General features: G+C 43.9%; 1 protein-coding gene across 1 annotated transcript in view; it reads left to right on the plus strand.

Annotated features, from left to right (window-relative positions):
• The window catches only part of LOC146577966 (uncharacterized), a 39674-nt gene that overhangs the window by 611 nt on the left and 17581 nt on the right, over positions 1–21482 (plus strand). Inside the window, exons 2-5 of the mRNA XM_085267740.1 lie at positions 15572–17366; positions 18789–18962; positions 20567–20740; positions 20934–21107. Of these exons, the coding sequence (XP_085123866.1) occupies positions 15572–17366; positions 18789–18962; positions 20567–20740; positions 20934–21107 (2317 nt within the window). The remainder of the gene's footprint in view (positions 1–15571; positions 17367–18788; positions 18963–20566; positions 20741–20933; positions 21108–21482) is intronic.

Consider the following 21482-nt stretch of genomic DNA (forward strand, 5'->3'; position numbering starts at 1 on the left):
CTACAGTTCCTTTGAATCCATTGTTTGTCAACTCTCAGGACCTGTTCCAACTTTGAATTCTGGATTTAACAGGAAGCCAAAACAGGAGAAATATGCTCTCTCTTTCTAGTCCCTGTCAGGACTCTTGCTGCAGCATTTTGGATTAGCTGAAGGCTTTTCAGCGAGTTTTTTGGACTTCCTGATAATAATGAATTACAATCGTCCAGCCTGGAAGTAATAAATGCATGAACTAGTTTTTCAGCGTCACTCTGAGACAGGATATTTCTAATTTTAGAGATGTTGCGCAAATGGAAGAAAGCAATCTTACATATTTGTTTAATATGTGCATTGCAGGACATGTCCTGGTCAAAAATGACTCCAAGGTTCCTCACAGCGTTACTGGAGGCCAAGGTAATGCCATCCAGAGTAAGAGTCTGGTTAGATACCATATTTCTAAGATTTTCAGGGCCGAGTACAATAACCTCAGTTTTATCTGAATTAAGAAGCAGAAAGTTAGCGGCCATCCAGGTCTTTATGTCTTTAAGACATTCCTGCAGTTTAACTCATTGGTGTGTGTTATCTGGCTTCATGGACAGATAGAGCTGGGTGTCATCTGCATAGCAGTGAAAATGTATGCTATGTCTTCTAATGATACTGCCTAAGGGAAGCATGTATAATGTAAACAGAATTGGTCCTAGCACTGAACCCTGTGGAACTCCATAATTAACCTCAGTGTGTGAAGAGGACTCTCCATTTACATGCACAAACTGGAGTCTATTAGATAGATATGATACAAATCACTGCAGCGCAGCACCTGTAATACCTACAGCATGTTCTAATCGCTCTAATAGGATATTATGGTCGACAGTATCGAATGCTGCACTGAGGTCTAGCAGGACAAGCACAGAGATGAGTCCACTGTCAGAGGCCATAAGAAGATCATTTGTAACCTTCACTAAAGCTGTTTCTGTGCTGTGATGAGCTCTGAAACCTGACTGAAACTCTTCGAATAAACCATTCCTCTGCAGATGATCTGTTAGCTGTTTGACAACTACTCTTTCAAGGATGTTTGATATGAAAGGAAGGTTGGAGATTGGCCTATAATTAGCTTAGACTGCTGGGTCTAGAGATGCTTTTTGAGTAAAGGTTTAACTACAGCCAGCTTGAAGGCCTGTGGTACATAGCCGATTATTAGAGATAGGTTGATCATATTTAAGTTCGAAGAATTAATTAATGGCAGGACTTCTTTGAGCAGTTTTGTAGGAATGGGGTCTAAAAGACACGTTGATGGTTTGGAGGAAGTAATTATTGAAGTTAACTCAGAAAGATCATTTGGAGAAAAAGAGTCTAACTTAACATCAATGGTACTAAGAGAAGCTGTAGATAATATTACATCTGTGGGAAGATTATTGGGAATTTCTTCTCTAATAAGAATTTTATTTGTGAATAAGATCATGAAGTCATTACTAGTTAGTGTTAAAGGGATGGTTGGCTCAAAAGAGATATGCCTTTTTCAGTTTCAGTTGTCAGTTTTATTTGTCATATGTGTCAGGGTCCTGGGTCTCCTGACCCAGCGTTTCAGTTCTTTGTAATTTTTGTATTATTGTACTTGTGTGAGTTTCTATGGTTTCTAGTTTCGATCCCTTGCCCTTCATGTTTCTCTATGTCCCCTCTGTTCTGTGTAAGTCTGTGTCTGCATGTTTGAGTTCCCCTCTGTGTCTCTCGGTTCTTAGAGTCCTCTGCCTTATGGTTTATGTCTGTGTTTCTTAGTTGCAGTCTCCACTGTGTCAAGTTCGCGTCTCTGTGTGATCCTTCCTGTTTTACTTTGAAGGTCCGTGACTTATGTGAATGTGTCCTGCTTTGCTTGTCTCGTCAGTTCTAATTTCCCCCAGCTGTGCCCTCCTTCTGTGTCTCATTCTCCTCGTTACTTCTCAGTGTATTTAGACCCTGTGTTTCTCTGTGTCAGTGTTGCGTCGTACCCTCAACAAGCTGTGTGTGTTTTGCCTCCGTGTTACCAGTGTTTTGTTTCCAGCTCTAGCTCTAGCTCTAGTTCCAGTTCAGTATTCTGCTTCAGTGTTTTAGTCCACCAGCGTTTTTGTTTGTCTTTGGGTGAGTTTAGTTAGTAAGAGGTTTTCCAGCAATAAAGCTGCGCTTTAAGTTGAACTTCTGTGTCTGAGTCCTGCATTTTGGATCCACCACTCCTGCTTGCCCGCCTGCCACACAGCCAACCATGACAATATGCAAGTTAGCACAGGTCAACATCGCAATGAAATGTATTTGACGAGCAGAAGACAGTCACTCAGCAGAATGGTATAGTAGCAAAATAATAATAAAATAAAAGAATAAAAAATTTATAGAAAAATAGTAACGAGCAAAATAATAAGATGTAGTAAAAGAAAAAAAGAGATTACCAGTTAACTGACTAAATACATATATATATATATATATATATATATATATATATATATATATAAAAAACACCCAGCACGCCCCTGCGGGCGGTTTATCCTTCAAGCTCGGATCCTCTACCAGAGGCCTGGGAGCTTGAGGGTCCTGCGCAGTATCTTAGCTGTTCCCAGGACTGCGCTCTTCTGGACAGAGATCTCCAATGTTGTTCCCGGGATCTGCTGGAGCCACTCGCCTATCTTGGGAGTCACCGCACCTAGTGCTCCGATTACCACGGGGACCACCGTTACCTTCACCCTCCACATCCTCTCGAGCTCTTCTCTGAGCCCTTGGTATTTCTCCAGCTTCTCGTGTTCCTTCTTCCTGATATTGCTGTCATTCGGAACCGCTACATCGATCACTACGGCCGTCTTCTTCTGTTTGTCTACCACCACTATGTCCGGTTGGTTAGCCACCACCATTTTGTCCGTCTGTATCTGGAAGTCCCACAGGATCTTAGCTCGGTCATTCTCCACCACCCTTGGGGGCATCTCCCATTTTGACCTCGGGACTTCCAGGTTATACTCCGCACAGATGTTCCTGTACACTATGCCGGCCACTTGGTTATGGCGTTCCATGTATGCCTTGCCTGCTAGCATCTTGCACCCTGCTGTTATGTGCTGGATTGTCTCTGGGGCATCTTTACACAGCCTGCACCTGGGGTCTTGCCTGGTGTGATAGACCCCAGCCTCTATGGATCTTGTGCTCAGAGCTTGTTCTTGTGCTGCCATGATTAGTGCCTCTGTGCTGTCTTTCAGTCCAGCTTTGTCCAGCCACTGGTAGGATTTCTGGATATCAGCCACCTCCTCTATCTGCCGGTGGTACATACCGTGCAGGGCTCTGTCCTTCCATGATGGTTCCTCGTCTCCCTCCTCTTTCTTGGGTTTCTGCTGCCTGAGGTATTCACTGAGCACTCGGTCAGTTGGGGCCATCATATATATATATATATATATATAATATATATATATATATATATATATATATATATATATATATATATATATATATATATATTTGTCAAGGTCTGCGGAGGCAGACCGTGCGGAACGGTGTGTGGTGGACCCAGGTGCGAACACAAACGAGGATGCAGGAGTGGGTTCCAACAAAAACGAGCCTTTTATTATGGCTGAAAAACTCATAGAAAAGAACAACAAAGTAACTGAGGGAAAACCTGAACATAGACTGGGAAACTATGACTCTAATGAGATTTAGACAGCAAAATGCAAACTATGGCTGGGATACTACGACAAGGGGTAGGGGAGATAACACAGACGACGCGACACAGGCTACATGAAACACAGAGACTAAATACACATGAGGGATGATCAGGGGAAGTGGATGCACACGGGGAACACAGGTGACACTGATAATCATAACAAGACACGGCAGGAGTGAACATAACACTGATGGGAGATGGGCAAAGTAAAGCAGGACGTACACAAAGGTTCAAACAGGAGGAGGGAGAGCACGGGGAGAACGCAGACATAACGGGCTGGGGAAAACATAGAATAAAGCACAAAGGGAGACGAGGGCTCATAAATACATAGAGGGCACACAGGGGGGAAGAGCCATGAAGGGAAAACACTTAGGGAACAACACAACAGGGCAACTCAGAAAACATGGCCTAAATAAGGAACAAAATACAAAAATGCATGAAAACTAAGAATACTGGGCCCACATGGCCCAGGACCATGACAATATTAAAAAAAAAAACACCCAGCACGTCCCTGCGGGCGGTTTATCCTTCAAGCTCGGGTCCTCTACCAGAGGCCTGGGAGCTTGAGGGTCCTGCGCAGTATCTTAGCTGTTCCCAGGACTGATCTCTTCTGGACAGAGATCTCCCATTTTGACCTCGGGACTTCCAGGTTATACTCGGCACAGATGTTCCTGTACACTATGCCGGCCACCTGGTTATGGCGTTCCATGTATGCCTTGCCTGCTAGCATCTTGCACCCTGCTGTTATGTGCTAGATTGTCTCTGGGGCATCTTTACACAGCCTGCACCTGGGGTCTTGCCTGGTGTGATAGACCCCAGCCTCTATGGATCTTGTACTCAGAGCTTGTTCTTGTGCTGCCATGATTAGTGCCTCTGTGCTGTCTTTCAGTCCAGCTTTGTCCAGCCACTGGTAGGATTTCTGGATATCAGCTGCCTCATCTATCTGCCGGTGGTACATACCGTGCAGGGGCCTGTCCTTCCATGATGGTTCCTCGTCTCCCTCCTCTTTCTTGGGTTTCTGCTGCCTGAGGTATTCACTGAGCACTCGGTCAGTTGGGGCCATCTTCCCAATGTATTCTTGGATGTTCGTTGTCTCATCCTGGACTGTGGTGCTGACACTCACCAGTCCCCGGCCCCCTTCCTTCCGCTTAGCGTACAGCCTCAGGGTGCTGGACTTGGGGTGAAACCCTCCATGCATGGTAAGGAGCTTTCTTGTCTTTATGTCAGTGGCTTCTATCTCCTCCTTTGGCCAGCCTATTACCCCAGCAGGGTACCTGATCACAGGCAGGGCGTACGTGTTGATGGCCCGGATCTTGTTCTTACCATTCAGCTGACTCCTCAGGACTTGCCTGACCCTCTGCAGGTACTTGGTGGTTGCGGCCTTTCTAGCGGCCTCTTCATGGTTCCCATTTGCCTGCGGGATCCCCAGGTACTTGTAACTGTCCTCTATGTCTGCAATGTTGCCTTCTGGTAGTTCAATCCCCTCAGTTCTGACTACCTTCCCTCTCTTTGTTACCATCCGACTACACTTCTCCAGTCCGAACGACATTCCAATGTCATTGCTGTATAGTCTGGTAGTGTGGATCAGTGAATGGATGTCTCGTTCACTCTTGGCATACAGCTTGATGTCATCCATGTACAGGAGGTGGCTGACAACTGCTCCGTTCCGTAGTCTGTATCCGTAGCCAGTCTTGTTAATGATCTCACTGAGGGGGTTCAGGCCTATGCAGAACAGCAGTGGGGACAGAGCATCTCCTTGGTAGATCCCGCACTTGATGGTGACTTGTGCTATGGGCTTGGAGTTGGCCTCTAGTGTTGTACGCTGTACGTTGTACACATCCCCATTGAGTTCCTGATGAAGGCTCTTAGGGTCCTGTTGATCTTGTACAATTCTAGGCATTCCAGTATCCAGCTGTGGGGCATTGAGTCATAGGCCTTCTTGTAATCAATCCAGGCAGTGCACAGGTTGGTCAGTCTGGTCTTGCATTCTCGGCTGACTGTTCTTTCTACCAGTAGCTGGTGTTTTGCGCCTGTGGTATTCTTGCCAATTCCTTTCTGTGTCCCGCTCATGTATTGACCCATGTGCCTGTTCATCGTAGCCGATATGATGCCTGACAGGAGCTTCCATGTAGTACTGAGGCAGGTTATTGGTCGGTAGTTGGAGGGGACCGGTCCCTTCTTGGGGTCCTTGGGGATCAGGACCATCCGACCTTCGGTTAGCCATTCCGGGTGTCTGTCGTTAACTAGCACCTGGTTCATTTGTGCTGCCAGACGCTCGTGGAGTGCAGTCAGCTTCTTTAGCCAGTAGGCGTGAACCATGTCGGGCCCTGGTGCTGTCCAACTCTTCATACTGGAGACCCTTTCTTGGATATCTGCCACTGTGATAGTTACTGGACCCTGTTCAGGGAGGTCGCTGTGGTCTGCCCTCAGATCTGCTAGCCACTGAGCATTGTTATGGGTTGCGTCCTTCTCCCATATGCTCTTCCAGTATTGCTCCGTCTCCAGCCTTGGTGGTGCTGTTCTCTTATTATTATTGTTCCCTTGCCACTGAGAGTACACCTTTGCTGGTTCTGTGGAGAACAGCTGGTTTATTCTCCTGCCTTCTATCTCTCTGGTGTACCTATATATATATATATATATATATATATATATATATATATATATTGTCGATTGTCTTAAGGCCAAGAAAGATGCCAAGCGGATTTATTTTACCAAGTGGATCATCATGGCCTTGCCATATTGGCCCATTTGATTGACCTTTATTATAATTATGAATTTATTTTATTTTCAGTTGCAAACGGGACAGACATGACTGTGGGATAGGACAGGGGGAAAGAATGAAAGAAAGAGAGGGAGAGAAAGAAAACCAAAGGGGAGAAGAGACGGTGAGAAGGGGGGGAAGAGAGAAAAAAAAAACACCTGGGTCACCTGTATGGAGAAAAAAAACAGAAGAGAAAGCAAACAACAAAGAGCAACATAATAAGAAAAAAAAGCACCATCACAATAAACTAGCTAGCCATAGATATCAATAGTTACTAAATAATAAACGATATTGTGCAGCACGCAAGATAGACGAAGAAGAAGAAAGTGTACTTTATTTGACAGCGCACAGTGTGCTTTGAGGCAGCAGCCAAGAAAGCTGTAGTCCGCGTCTGTGAACACCCATGTGTACACCTGTGTGCACACCTGTGTGGATCAGCATGCTTGCATTCCAAAGGTTTCTCCATGTAATGATCTGCTAGGGAGTGTGGGGAGCCACAGCCCTGTCCTCTATGGTATCAAGCAGGTATGGAGGAGATCAAAACTCCAGACATCCAGAGGCCCCCAGAACACAAGAGACTAAGGAAGACCCACAGAGGGGCAGCCGCGCCACTGTCGCGCCACCATACTGTGAATGCTTGAAAAGCATTCACAGTATTGTTCTTCTATTCTTTATTATTATTTTCTTTTCCGTAAATTTTTTGGCATCTAACTCCTTCAAAACCGTTCAACTTAGAAAAACCATTCAAACACTATTAGATTCCTCTTCTTTTGGACATGACTGGGTGTGTATGGGATGGAACGTTGGTGCTAGAGTGAGAGGAGGGAAAAAAATAATCTTAAAATCTTCTCTTTAAACTGCCACTGTGTCCACAGCGTTTGCTCTACAGGTATGATTTTACCCTCAAATCGTAGCCATCGCTGTCCTCATTCGTCTAATGTGTTTATTATTGTAATAGGTGTTTTGATTCTTTCATAAATGTCACCAATCCACAGCCCCCTCCCTTCAACTCTTGCATAGAGGGGAAACAGAACTGAGAATTTGGTAGACTGGACATTGCTGCCGCTCACGGTGAAAGAATTTTGTCAATACGACTTTTACTTTTCATTTGGGAGCGATTTGTTTCGGCCTGACTTTTCTGTTCATTTTAAGCAGCAAAAGTGAGGCGCATGTCTGTGTACGTGTGTATGGAGCCATTGGGTGCAGTCACTATAGCAACCAGGCTCACACCTGCCTGCTTAACGAGCTCTCTCTCACTGTGCCAAGATTCATCTTAAACACTTCTCTTTCAACTGCTGCTGTGTCCACAGTGTTACAGCCATCATTTTATCCTCAAAACGTCGCCATCGTTGTTCTCTTTCCAACATCGTGTCTTTCAAAGCTCAGAGATGTAAACTGTGTGGATCCAAGTGGAGCGATCACATTTTAGTCATTCAGTGATTTAAAGAATATGAACTTTTAATATTCATTCAGATGTTTTCTGACTCTGAATTTTCTCTTCTCATTTCTTAGGTTTTTCTAATTTACATTTAAAACATTTTCAGCTATTTTCCTACTGCTTCTGTGTGAACATCAGCTTTTAGCAGTTCAGCCCTTTTGTTTTCAGGTTAAGAATGCTGGGTTTTTTTATCCATCCATCCATCCATCCATCCATCCATCTTCATCCGCTTTATCCGAGGTCGGGTCGCGGGGGCAGCAGCCTAAGCAAAGAGGCCCAGACCTCCCTCTCCCCAGCCACCTCCTCCAGATTATCCGGGGGAACACCAAGGCGTTCCTAGGCCAGCCGAGAGATATAATCTCTCCAGCGTGTCCTGGGTCTGCCCCGGGGCCTCCTCCCGGTGGGACATGCCTGGAACACCTCACCCAGGAGGCGCCCAGGGGGCATCCTTGTCAGATGCCCGAACCACCTCAGCTGGCTCCTTTTGATGTGGAGCAGCAGCTGCTCTACTCTGAGCCCCTCCCGGATGGCCGAACTTCTCACCCTATCTCTAAGGGAGAGGCCAGCCACCCTTCGGAGGACGCCCATTTCCGCTGCTTGTATCCGCGATCTCGTTCTTTCGGTCACTACCCACAGCTCGTGGCCATAGGTGAGGGTAGGGACGTAGATCGACCGGTAAATTGAGAGCTTCGCTTTTACACTCAGCTCCCTCTTCACCACGACGGACCGGTGCAGCGTCCGCATCACTGCAGCTGCAGCCCCAATCCGTCTGTCGATCTCCGGCTCCCTTCTCCCACCACTCGCGAACAAGACCCCGAGATACTTGAACTCCTCCACTTGGGAACTCATCCCCGACCCGGAGTGGGCACTCCACCCTTTTCCGGCTGAGAACCATGGCCTCTGATTTGGAGGTGCTGATCCTCATTCCCGCTGCTTCACACTTGGCTGCGAACCGTTCCAGTGCGAGCTGGAGGCCCTCACCCGATGAAGCCAACAGAACCACATCATCCGCAAAAATCAGAGATGAGATTCTGAGGCCACCAAAGCGAAAGCCCTCCGCCACTAGGCCACCAAAGCGAAAGCCCTCAGCCACTTGGCTGCGCGTAGAAATCCTGTCCATAAAAGTTATGAACAGAACCGGAGAAATCCTGTCCATAAAAGTTATGAACAGAACCGGAGACAAAGGGCAGCCCTGGCGGAGCCCATCACCCACCGGGAACAAGTCCGACTTATTACCGGCAATGCGAACCAAGCTCTTGCAACGGTTGTATAGGGATCGAATGGCCCGTAGCAATGAGCCAGACACCCCATACTCCCGCAACACCTCCCACCTCTCCTCCTTGAATCGCTACCTTATCGTGGTGGAGGGGTTTGTGTGTCCCAGGGATCCCAGGGGCTATGTTGTCTGGGGGCTTTTGCCCCCTGGTAGGGTCTCCCATGGCAAATTGGTCCTGGGTGAAGGACCAGACAAAGAGTGATTCAGAAGACCTTTATGAAAAGGACATCGAGGGAACAGTTTACCCTGCCCGGGATAGGGTTACCGGGGCCCCGCTCTGGAGCCAGGTCCGGGGAGGGTGCCCGAGGGCGAGCGTCTCGTGGAAGGGCCTTAGTCCATGGGGCCCGGCCGGAGACATGGGCCCATCCTCCCGCAGGCCCACCACCCGCAGGAGGCGCCATAGGGGTCGGGTGCCTTGTGTGTCGGGTGGCGGCCAGGAGCGGAAGCCCTGGCGGACTGACCCCCAGCTACCAAGACTGTTTTTTTATCTCATTCAGAATTTTTAACTTAAAATTCTGCAATTCCCTGTCCCCACTCATTCAACTAATTTGCATCTTGAGTCATATCTTAAGCAGCTGCCCTGTTAAGAGAAATGCATATTCAAAACATTACCACATAATTAAATTATTTTCCTTTTTTTCTACAGTAATCACTTCTTTTACCGAATCAGCACGAGAGCACTTCAAGCTTGTCATCCCAGAATCGTCTTCCTTTTCACAAAAGTCATTCTATTATCATGCAACTCCCTGAGTTTTTCCTCAGCCTTTAAGTGTGTGAAATCTACACCATTTAGCATTTATGTCATGTATTCACATTCATGAGTGTAAGCGGGTCTTCATTGCATCTACGTGTTTTTCTAGTCACATTGATTTATGCATCTTTGCGCTGAGCTATGGATTCAAACTGTTTCGCCCCTGATTCCTGATTCTCTCCAAAAATAATTTCACATGTGACAATTTGTATATGTGTGTTTTCTATTCATTCTTGTAATTGTTAGTTTATTTATTTCTTTATCTCTCTCTCTCTTTTTTTTTTTTTTGATTTACCTTTCTGTTGTGATGCTCTGGACATTCCTTAACCCCACAAGTTCAGCTTCAATTTTCAACCCAATTTTCCTATACTCTCACTTTAACTCGTCCAGCCTTCACCTCTCACCGGTCCTTGTCCCTCTTCTCACAGTTGCCTATGTGGCCTTCAAATCTCCAGCAAACACAGGCCCAAATCAGCTGTTTCTTCTTCTCTGTTTCTTCTCTCTTCCTCTTTTCAGTCTTTTCCTGGAGCTTAACTCCCAGCATGGCAAATATGAAACTCAGACTGTCCCATCCAGTGCTTTCACACAGTCATGTCACTGATACACTTCCCAGCTTGTAATCAGTGGTATTCATACATGCTGCTAGACACTTCAGTGTTTTAGGTCAGTTGTACTGTCTTTTGCCTGCTGTTAATTCTTCAAGTGCACGGTGTTGCTCTGTTTTTCTTCTGTCTTCATCATGAAATTGACTTTCCTTTAAGCTTCTTCTTCTCAGGATAAGGACAGGATGAGAGGTGAAGCTGTAAAATTTTTAAGCCAAAGCCTGGCCTGTTTTTGTCCCAATTATGTTAATCTATCATTTTGCTGCTGTACTCATGTTGGAGGTTGAGCCAAGTCCATGGGCACCTGTATTAACACACTAAGACCTTTATTTAATATAATTTTCACCCCAATCAAACTCTGTTTTTATGATCCCACTCTATATACCCTCTGTAACTCTACTACTACTACTTTTAATATAAAAAGAATGCACCCTCAGCACACACACACACACACACACACACAAATCTACTAAGCTCTTTGCATTTGCAAGCATTCACATCAAAATCCTCAGGGTGCTTAGCAGAGCTCTTTTGGCACAAATCTTCAGCCCAATTAACAGTTTTTCCACACACATTCACAATTCTTTCAATGGCATTTTAGTTCACAATTCACTCTCTCATTGAACAGATCTTCTCACACACACGCTACACTTTTCTCTATTAGACTTTCAAAACAATATACACTTTTGATCATTCATCCAAAAACAATTTTACACTTCATTTATACATTCACACATTTATAAAGCCACCAAATGCCAAGATACATTATTTCCATTACTCAGTATTCAACATTTCCATTACTCAACATCACATCGTCTTCCCTGGTACCAGCATTCCTACCTTTTTGACTACTTTAAAAGCCTCTAAGGCCCAGGTCTGCCCATCTTGCTGGTCAAACAACGCCATCATCAATAGCGGTCAAATTTCTAGGCCCTATTTAAAAGCGCTCCCCGCAGCTTGACCAGAAGCTCCACTTAACCAGCGTTTCAGTATCCTACTGGTGTCTGAAGCTTTACTTAAAGCTTTACCGGTCACCCGCGTTGAAATGGTCACACCCAAGCCCCACTTTGTCGTTCAATCGGTGCAACAAAAGTGGTACTTGACCACTGATTATTAACGACCGACCTCAGTGGTCACGGGAATCACCCGGGTTCTCCTGTTGCCGCAGGTCTCTAACGCGCGTCTGCAGTGAAGTGTGGGAACCAACCCCGAACCTTTTGCACCCCTGGAGTTCAACTCCAGTCTTAGATTAATTTAAATAACTTTAGAAGCACCACTGTGGACTCTAACCGCCAGTTTATTTATCTGATACTCGGGTCCTCTTTCCTTGTCTAAGATAACACAATTGACACACATAACACATCAACTTTAAAATTCACCCCAGCATTAACAACAATAAGTTTTCATCAAATATTCCCTAGACTTAACTTTTTATTTATCACATATTACCGAAAATCACCATGGACATGTCATACTTAACAGATTTTATAATTTACTTTCATTTCACCACTACTGAGCCAATTTAACGGTAAGGATCATTAACTTGGTGACCAGATAATTTAGAATTCATCCAATCTGCACAATTTGCTTTTTTTTTTTTTTTGAACAGGCTCTGCCTACCTTTAAATCTTTTTAGACAGGTCTCCTGTTCGCCTCAATTCTGATCGCACCTTAAGCCAAATTTGTCCTCTCAGCCGTAAAAGAATATGGGTCAAGGCACCAATTATTAAATTTTGGTTCTTTTGATTCTTTTAGCGAGAGAGAAAGACTTCCAACTCACAGTGGTGAAGCTCAGAAAATCATTTTTATTGTACATTTCTGGAAACAGAGAACTGTAGACACGAGCACGCACCCACAGTTCTAAGAGCATTGCAAGCTAAAATACGTATATATAGTTCTGCTATAGGTCACACACAGACACACACAGTTTCGATCAAAACAACTCCTTCTGGTCTGACTAATGTGTGTGTTACTTAGTTCTGCTTTTTCTGTCTGGTTTCCTGTATTTTACTAATATGACTCTGCAGCTCTGCACCAAACTTCCTGTTTCTTAAGTTCCCCTTACTGAAGCCTCTGTTGCTAGGTGACCTATCACCCTCTGACCTTCTTTCTCACATCTGGGTCTGGATTTATAAAGGCCTTTATTATTAAAATACACAAAACAATCTAATCAGAAAATAAGAACTAAGAATATATATTTATGTCGTAACACTATCTAATAAAAAGACGTCTATAAAGGAGTGTGTTATGGATCCCAGTGTGTGTTACGACCCCCTCTGCTAGGTGACAGGTGCGGAGAAACATACACAAGCCCTCTCACAAAATCAGAGTAAATAAGGGGTTTTATTGCAAATGTTAAACTGAAAACCATCTGGGCTGTTCAACAGACCACCGGGCAAACAATTAATACACAAAAAAAAGAAAAGGCACAAATAAAAGCTAAGGATTAACTAAGGAGAGCCAGCAATCACAAGTCTCTGATAAAAGATAAAAGATTACTTGTTCTTATCGATTAATAATGCAGAATTATCATATAGAAATAAAAGAAAACTGAAGTTGTGCCATTGGAACATGTTGCCTGGCTGAAGCACTAAAGGACTCGGCGAGAGACATCTGTCTCGCCCTAGCAGCACCTGTCCCTCTCCGCTCCTCCCTTCAGTTTTTCCTCAATATATGCTCGTCATATTCTGTGATATGATTTACAGTGAGGTCTTTGATGAGGTTAGTGGTGTTGCCACAACACCTCACTGTCTTGCCGCATGTATCACAAACCGCGTCTTGGCTGCCACTTCGAGCCTTTACTTGAACTGAGCCTGTGGTCATCCACTTTCTCAATATGTTCCTAACTGTGGAAACAGACGGCTTAAATCTCTGAGACAGCTTTCTGTGTCCTTCCCCTAAACCATGATGGTGAACAATCTTTGTCTTCAGGTCATTTGAGAGTTGTTTTGAGACCGCCATGTTGCTACTCTTCAGAGAAAATTAAAAGAGGAGGGACACTTACAGTTGACCCCCTTAAATACTCTTTATCATTATTGGATTCACTTGTGTATGTAGGTCAGGGGTCACTGAGCTTACCGAGCCAATTTGAGTTCCAATAATTAGTTCTACAGGTTTTGGAATCATTAAAATGGCAACAGCGCCCAAATTTATGCACCTGCCTGATTTTGTTTAAACAATTATTGCACACTTTCTGTAAATCCAATAAACTTCATTTCTCAAATATCACTGTGTGTGTCTCCTATATGATATATTTAACTGACATTTTTTATCATAACAACCAACGATTGATACAGGAAAATAATGACTATTAACAGGGTCGCCCAAACTTTTGCATCCCACTGTAGTCTGCTTTTACTGACTGTGACACTAAATGAATGTTAAAATCACCCACAATAATTATTTTATGTGAGCTGAGCACTAAATCAGATAAAAACTCACAAATCAGACAGAAACTCTGTGTAAGGCCCAGGTGGATGATAGATGATAACAAAGAAGATTAGTTTTTGTGTTTTTTGATTTGTTGATTAATTATTAAGTCATGTCTGGTAGTTAGAATGACTCGGGGGTGTTGATTCATTTAAACTAACATAATCATCCTGCTGCAACCAGGTTTCTGTAAGGCAGAGTAAATCGATTTGTTGATCAATTATTAAGTCATGTACTAACAGAGACTTGGAGGAGAGAGACCTAATATTTAATAATCCACATTTCACTGTTTTACTCTTTGGTTCAGATGTGGATACTGTATTGTTCTTTCTTTGTGATTTTTATATGTTTAAGTTGTTTGTTGCTGGTTTTTAGTTTGTTTTTTGTCTTTTTGGAAGCTGACACAGTCTCTATGGAGATGGGTTTTTGGGGGGGTAGCAGGAGGAGAGAAGCTGCAGAGAGGCGTGTAAGACTGCAACTCTGCTTCCTGGTCCCAACTCTGGATAGTCATATTTTGGGGGGTTTAATAAATTTGTCCATATTTCTAGAAATGAGAGCTGCTCCATCCAAAGTGGGATGGATGCCGTCTCTCTTAACAAGACCAGGTTTCCTCCAGAAGGTTTGCCAATTATCTATGAAGCCCACATCGTTTCTGGGACACCACTCAGACAGCCAGCAATTTAAGGAGAACATGCTGCTAAACATGTCACTCCTGGTCTGATTGTGGAGGGGACCAGAGAAAACTACAGAGTCCGACATTGTTTTAGCAAAGTTGCACACCGATTCAATATTGATTTTAGTGACCTCCGATTGGCGTAACCGGGTGTCATTACTGCCGACGTGAATTATGATTTTACTGAATTTACGTTTACCCTTAGCCAGCAGTTTTAAATTTCCTTCAATGTCGCCTGCTCTGGCCCCTGGAAGACAATTGACTATGGTTGCCGGTGTCTCTAGCTTCACATGTCTGAGAACAGAATCACCAATTACCAGAGTTTGACCCCCGGCGGGTGTGTCGCCGAGTGGGGAAAAACGGTTAGACACATGAACGGGTTGGTGGTGTACCTGGGGCTTCTGTTTAGGACTATGCTTCCTCCTCACCGTCACCCAGCCAGCCAGCCTGTTTCCCTGGCTGCTCGGCACATTCCGCTGAGGGAGAGCAAGTGGGCGCTATGTTACCTTGTTCCCTAACTACAGGGGCCTGACTAGCTACGGGTGTTTCAAGGGTGTGACACCGACCCAGTTGACACCAGTTCTGCAAAGAAGAATGAAAGAAACTGTGTAAAATTAGGTTTACCAAGCTTTAAGCATTATAATCAAAAAGACTTGCAGCTGTAATTGCTGCCAGATGTACTTCCACAAAGAATTGCGGCGAGACTATGAATTATTATGTATGGCAACATTTTATTAGTTTTTAATACATTAACAAGAATTCCAAGCATGCGTGTCTTACATTGTCATTATGTGGTATTTTATTTTTTTTAAAAATTGACCTGAGAAGTGAATTTACCACATTTTGAAAGAATGGATGACAAAATGTGAAATAAGTGAAAGGCTGTGGATACACTTTATCTGTAGCTTCTATGTAGGGACCCTTTTGGTCAGGTAATGTTTTGACTGTTTCTGCCCAGGCATTGATACTGACATGTTAACCGCTTTTGTTTATTATTTCAGAGGCTCTTGAGAAGTGTCAGATTAACTTCAAGTTAGAACTGAAGAAGAAGTTCCAGTGTGTGTTTGAGGGGATCGCTAAAGCAGGAAACCCAACCCTTCTGAATCAGATCTACACAGAGCTCTACATCACAGAGGGAGGGACTGCAGAGGTCAATGATGAACATGAGGTCAGACAGATTGAAACAGCATCCAGGAAACCAGACAGACCAGAAACAACAATCAGACAAGAAGACATCTTTAAAGCCTCACCTGGAAGAGAAGAACCAATCAGAACAGTGCTGACAATGGGAGTGGCTGGCATTGGGAAAACAGTCTTAACACAGAAATACAGCCTGGACTGGGCTGAAGACAAAGCCAACCAGGACATCCAGTTCATATTTCCATTCACTTTCAGAGAGCTGAATGTGCTGAAAGAGGAAAAGTTCAGCTTGGTGGGACTTGTTCATCACTTCTTTACTGAAACCAAAGAAGCAGGAATCTGCAGCTTTGAAGACTTCCAGGTTGTGTTCATCTTTGATGGTCTGGATGAGTGTCGACTTCCTCTGGACTTCCACAAAACTACAATCCTAACTGACCCTAGAAAGTCCACCTCAGTGGATGTGCTGCTGATAAACCTCATCAGGGGGAAACTGCTTCCCTCTGCTTGCCTCTGGATAACCACACGACCTGCAGCAGCCAATCAGATCCCTCCTGACTGTGTTGGCATGGTGACAGAGGTCAGAGGGTTCACTGACCCACAGAAGGAGGAGTACTTCAGGAAGAGATTCAGAGATGAGGAGCAGGCCAGCAGCATCATCTCCCACATCAAGACATCACGAAGCCTCCACATCATGTGCCACATCCCAGTCTTCTGCTGGATCACTGCTACAGTTCTGGAGGATATGCTGAAAACCAGAGAGGGAGGACAGCTGCCAACGACCCTGACTGAGATGTACATCCACTTCCTGGTGGTTCAGGCCAAAAGAAAGAAGATAAAGTATGATGGAGGAGATGAGACAGATCCACACTGGAGTCCTGAGAGCAGGAAGATGATTGAGTCTCTGGGAAAACTGGCTTTTGATCAGCTGCAGAAAGGAAACCTGATCTTCTATGAATCAGACCTGACAGTGTGTGGTATCGATATCAGAGCAGCCTCAGTGTACTCAGGAGTGTTCACACAGATCTTTAAAGAGGAGAGAGGACTGAACCAGGACAAGGTGTTCTGCTTCATCCATCTGAGTGTTCAGGAGTTTCTGGCTGCTCTTCATGTCCATCTGACCTTCATCAACTCTGGAGTTAATCTGGTAGAAGAACAACAAACAACCTCCAAGAACTCTGAAACAAGAGAACCTGCAGAGAAACACTTCTACCAGAGTGCTGTGAACAAGGCCTTACAGAGTCCAAATGGACACCTGGACTTGTTCCTCCGCTTCCTTCTAGGTCTTTCACTAAACAGCAATCACAATTTTCTACAAGGTCTGCTGACACAGACAGGAAGCAGCTCACAGACCAATCAGGAAACAGTCCAGTACATCAAGAAGAAGCTCAGTGAGAATCTGTCTGCAGAGAAAAGCATCAATCTGTTCCACTGTCTGAATGAACTGAATGATCGTTCTCTGGTGGAGGAGATCCAACAGTCCCTGAGTTCAGGAAGTCTCTCCACAGATTATCTGTCTCCTGCTCAGTGGTCAGCTCTGGTCTTCATCTTACTGTCATCAGAAAAAGAGCTGGATGTGTTTGACATGAAGAAATACTCTGCTTCAGAGGAGGCTCTTCTGAGGCTGCTGCCAGTGGTCAAAGCCTCCAACAAGGCTCTGTAAGTAATATTAAATCAGGCATGATCAGTTCAGAGAACACTTAAAAATACATAAAAATAGGGAATTAAATGATCATCACTCACTTGGTCAACTATGATACCTTTAATGTTTCAGTCCAGCCGGTCAGCATTTCTGAGAGATTTTTGTCTGTAGCTCTTATCAAAGGACAATCCAGACCCAGCCTATAAGACTATGGGCTCTGATCCTTCAGCCCCTCTTATGGGTTCATTATCCTCAGCTTGCTCACTTAGTTCTTTTTTTCTAAACCATATACCTCAGTTATGTTGTGGAAACTCTTAAATAAAACTGCAACTACCAGCTAAGCGTGTCTTTTGAAGTGAGGTTTATTAAAAGAAAGAAAGATGAAAAACACTGCAGTGGAGAGAACGTTCAGATCAAACACCAAACATTTTTCTGAGGAGGCACACCACCTTGAAATATTTTATATCTGCCAAACACTCTTAAACAAAGAACATTCCATAGCATATCATAAATCTCTATACCTTCAGTCCAGCTCATTCTTTACCCCCTCCTACTCTAACAAAAGTTACGACCACCCATCACCTCATTAAGAGCAGGATGTCTGGAGATCTTCAAGTCTCAAGTGGACCGTCTGTGAAGATGCAATAAAACCCAAGGCCCAATTATGAAAACATTCTACATGCATACAACTGGTGTCAGGAGTCATCTTGCTAAACTAAAGAGATATGATTAAAATATGTGATTAATGCACGAGAAAAGAAATCTGCCACCAGTTACAAGATTGTATCTTTTCTTGATGTTTATAATCCAAGTTCTGGTTTCTGTCTCACCTTAATTACACACTCATTTTTTTATATAATTCTCTGCTATGACTGTCCTGATTATATCCAGTATAGAGGAAAAACCTTGGGCATCATAATTAAAATTGCCGTCAATGTCCTGTTTCTTGTCAGTAACTGAAATTGTCCAATCGAAAACAAGTTGGTATTTAGGGAGGGCAGGACTTTAAAAGGCAGCTTGTTTTTGACAAAAAAAAAAAAAACAAGAGTCTGCACCAAGTCCATCATGTGAGCAATTATTTACAACCACATTTACTGTAATCACAGATATTAGAATTAATAAAGTGACCAACAGTACTGTAGTAAGTTTAGTACTGTAGTAACTGTAGTACTCACAGGCCTGAGCCAGCAGACACTGAACTAGTGTCACTAAATCTACCCGCTCTTCTCTGGTTTCCATTTAGATACGCTGGTATAATTGTGTTTAAAATGAAATATTTTTCTTCTGTTAGACTTAAGTTCTTGAACATTTTTTTAATTTAATTTTGCATTGTAGTGTACTCATTTGTACTCATTTGATTACCTAGGTTCATCATATAAAGTGATTATATTTGATAATAGATATTGTTTTGTTGTTCTCGTTCTTGTTGTTTTTTGCAGGCTGAGCAGCTGTAACCTCTCAGAGAAAAGCTGTGAAGATTTGTTGTCAGTCATCAGCTCCCAGTCCTGTAGTCTGAGAGAGCTGGACCTGAGTACCAACAGCCTCAATGATTCAGCTGTAAAGCTTCTGTCTGCTGCAGTGGAGAGTCCACATGCCAAACTGAATATCCTGAGGTCAGATCAGAATTTGTATTCTCTTTTGTTTGTTTATATGTTTGTTTGTTTGTTTGTTTGTTTTTATCAAGTGAGAAAATTTAGCCAGTAAAGGTAAACTTTACCATTTATTGTTGTTTTGTACAATTTTCATTCATTTCTACACTGAACAAAAATATAAACGCAACACTTTTGTTTTTGCTCCCATTCCCCATGGGATGGACGTAGAGACCTAAAATTCATTCCAGATACACAATATAACCATCCCTCCCAAACAGTGGTCACAAATCAGTCCAAATGTGTGGTAGTGGGCACATCTGCCATATTGAGATAATCCATCCCACCTCACAGGTGTGCCACATCAGGATGCTGATCTGACATCATGAGTAGTGCACAGGTGTACCTCAGACTGCCCACAACAAAAGGCCACCCTGGAATGTGCAGTTTTGTCTCACAGCAAAATGCCACAGATGCCACAAGCAATGAGGGAGCGTGCAACTGGCATGCTGACAGCAGGAATGTCAACCAGATCTGTCGCCCGTGCATTGAATGTTCATTTCTCAACCATAAGCCGTCTCCACAGGCGTTTCAGAGAATATGGCAGCACATCCAACCGGCCTCACAACCGCAGACCTCGTGTAACCACACCAGCCCAGGACCTCCACATCCAGCAGGTTCACCTCCAAGATCGTCTGAGACCAGCCACCCAGACAGCTGCTGGAACAATTGGTTTGCACAACCAAACAATTTCTGCACAAACTGTCAGAAACCGTCTCAGGGACGCTCAACTGCATGCCCGTCGTCCTCATCGGGGTCTTGACCTGACTCCAGCTCGTCGCCGTAACAGACTTGTGTGGGCAAATGCTCATATTCGATGGCGTCTGGCACGTTGGAGAGGTGTGCGCTTCACGGATGAATCATGGTTCACATTGTTCAGGGCAGATGGCAGCTGAGAATGTCCCAGTTCTTGCATGGCCAGCATACTCACCGGACATGTCACCCATTGAGCATGTTCGGGATGTGCTTGACCGGCGTATACGACAGCGTGTACCAGTTCCCACGAATATCCAACAACCTCGCACAGCTATTGAAGTGGAGTGGACCAACATTCCACAGGCCACAATTGACAATCTGATAGACTCCATGCGACGATGTGTTGCACTGCATGAGGCAAATGATGGTCACACCAGATACTGACCGGTTCTGGGTCCCCAGACCCCCAATAGCGCAAAAAACTGCACATTCCAGGGTGGCCTTTTGTTGTGGGCAGTCTGAGGTACACCTGTGCACTACTCATGATGTCAGATCAGCATCCTGATGTGGCACGCCTGTGAGGTGGGATGGATTATCTCAATATGGCAGATGTGCCCACTACCACACATTTGGACTGATTTGTGACCACTGTTTGGGAGGGATGGTTATATTGTGTATCTGGAATGAATTTTAGGTCTCTACGTCCATCCCATGGGGAATGGGAGCAAAAACAAAAGTGTTGCGTTTATATTTTTGTTGAGTGTATGTTAAAGTGAAGTTTTACTAACCTACTCAGCACAAAACAAACAGGATTAGTTATTACACCTTGATTACACTTTAACAGCAGTCTTTCTTAATGTTTTTATTTTCAGACTCAACATCTGTGAAATCTCAGAGAAAATCTGTGAAGCTCTGTCCTCAGTTCTCATCTCTGGGTCCTCTAGTCTGACAGAGCTTGACCTGACCATCAAAAACCTGCAGGATTCAGGAGTAAAGCTTTTGTCTGCTGGAGTACAAAGTTTAAACTGTAAACTGAATGCTCTGAGGTCAGATCAAATGTCATTTTATTTTTTTTTAAAACGAAATTAAAGATTTTGTCCATGTTCATCCATATGATGTTGTGTCTTAGAATATTAAGGTTTCCTTTGAAAATAAAAAAAGATGCCACATGTAATGTAGTAATATAATAACAAACTTTACATGAGTATTTGTTTTATAGTTTGTCTTTTATTTTTTTAGACTGACTGGTTGTAATCTCTCAGAGACAAGCTGTGAAGCTTTGTCCTCAGTTCTCAGCTCCCAGTCCTCTAGTCTGAGAGAGCTGGACCTGAGTAACTCTGACCTGCAGGATTCAGGAGTGAAGCTTCTGTCTGCTGGACTAAAGAGTTCACAGAGTGCAGTGGAAACTCTCAGGTCAGGATTCAAACTTTTCCACATATGATCATTTAAAATGTGAATTATATTATTGATTGACTTATTAATAGAACTTTCAGCTGAACTGTCACTTCATATTATCCTCACAAATGGAATTATCAGGAACCTGCTGGAGCCACACACCCAGTTTAGGGGTCTCTGCCTGAGTGCTGCAATTACCACTGGGACCACTGTTGCCTTCACCCTTCACAACCTCTTGAGCTCAAAACATGTTCCACATTGCTTTGATTACTGCACTTTGATGTATTCAAGTCTTTATTATAATTCACAGCATCCATCCATTCAGGCACCCATTTTTCTAACCACTTATCTACAGCAGCAACAAGAGCTCCGTGATGTTATAAAGTTGGAGTT

Source organism: Mchenga conophoros, linkage group LG3 (genome assembly GCF_057382185.1).
Source record: "Mchenga conophoros isolate Kocher_MC1m ecotype Shallow Benthic linkage group LG3, M_conophoros_male_GT1.1, whole genome shotgun sequence".
Lineage (NCBI taxonomy): Eukaryota > Metazoa > Chordata > Actinopteri > Cichliformes > Cichlidae > Mchenga > Mchenga conophoros.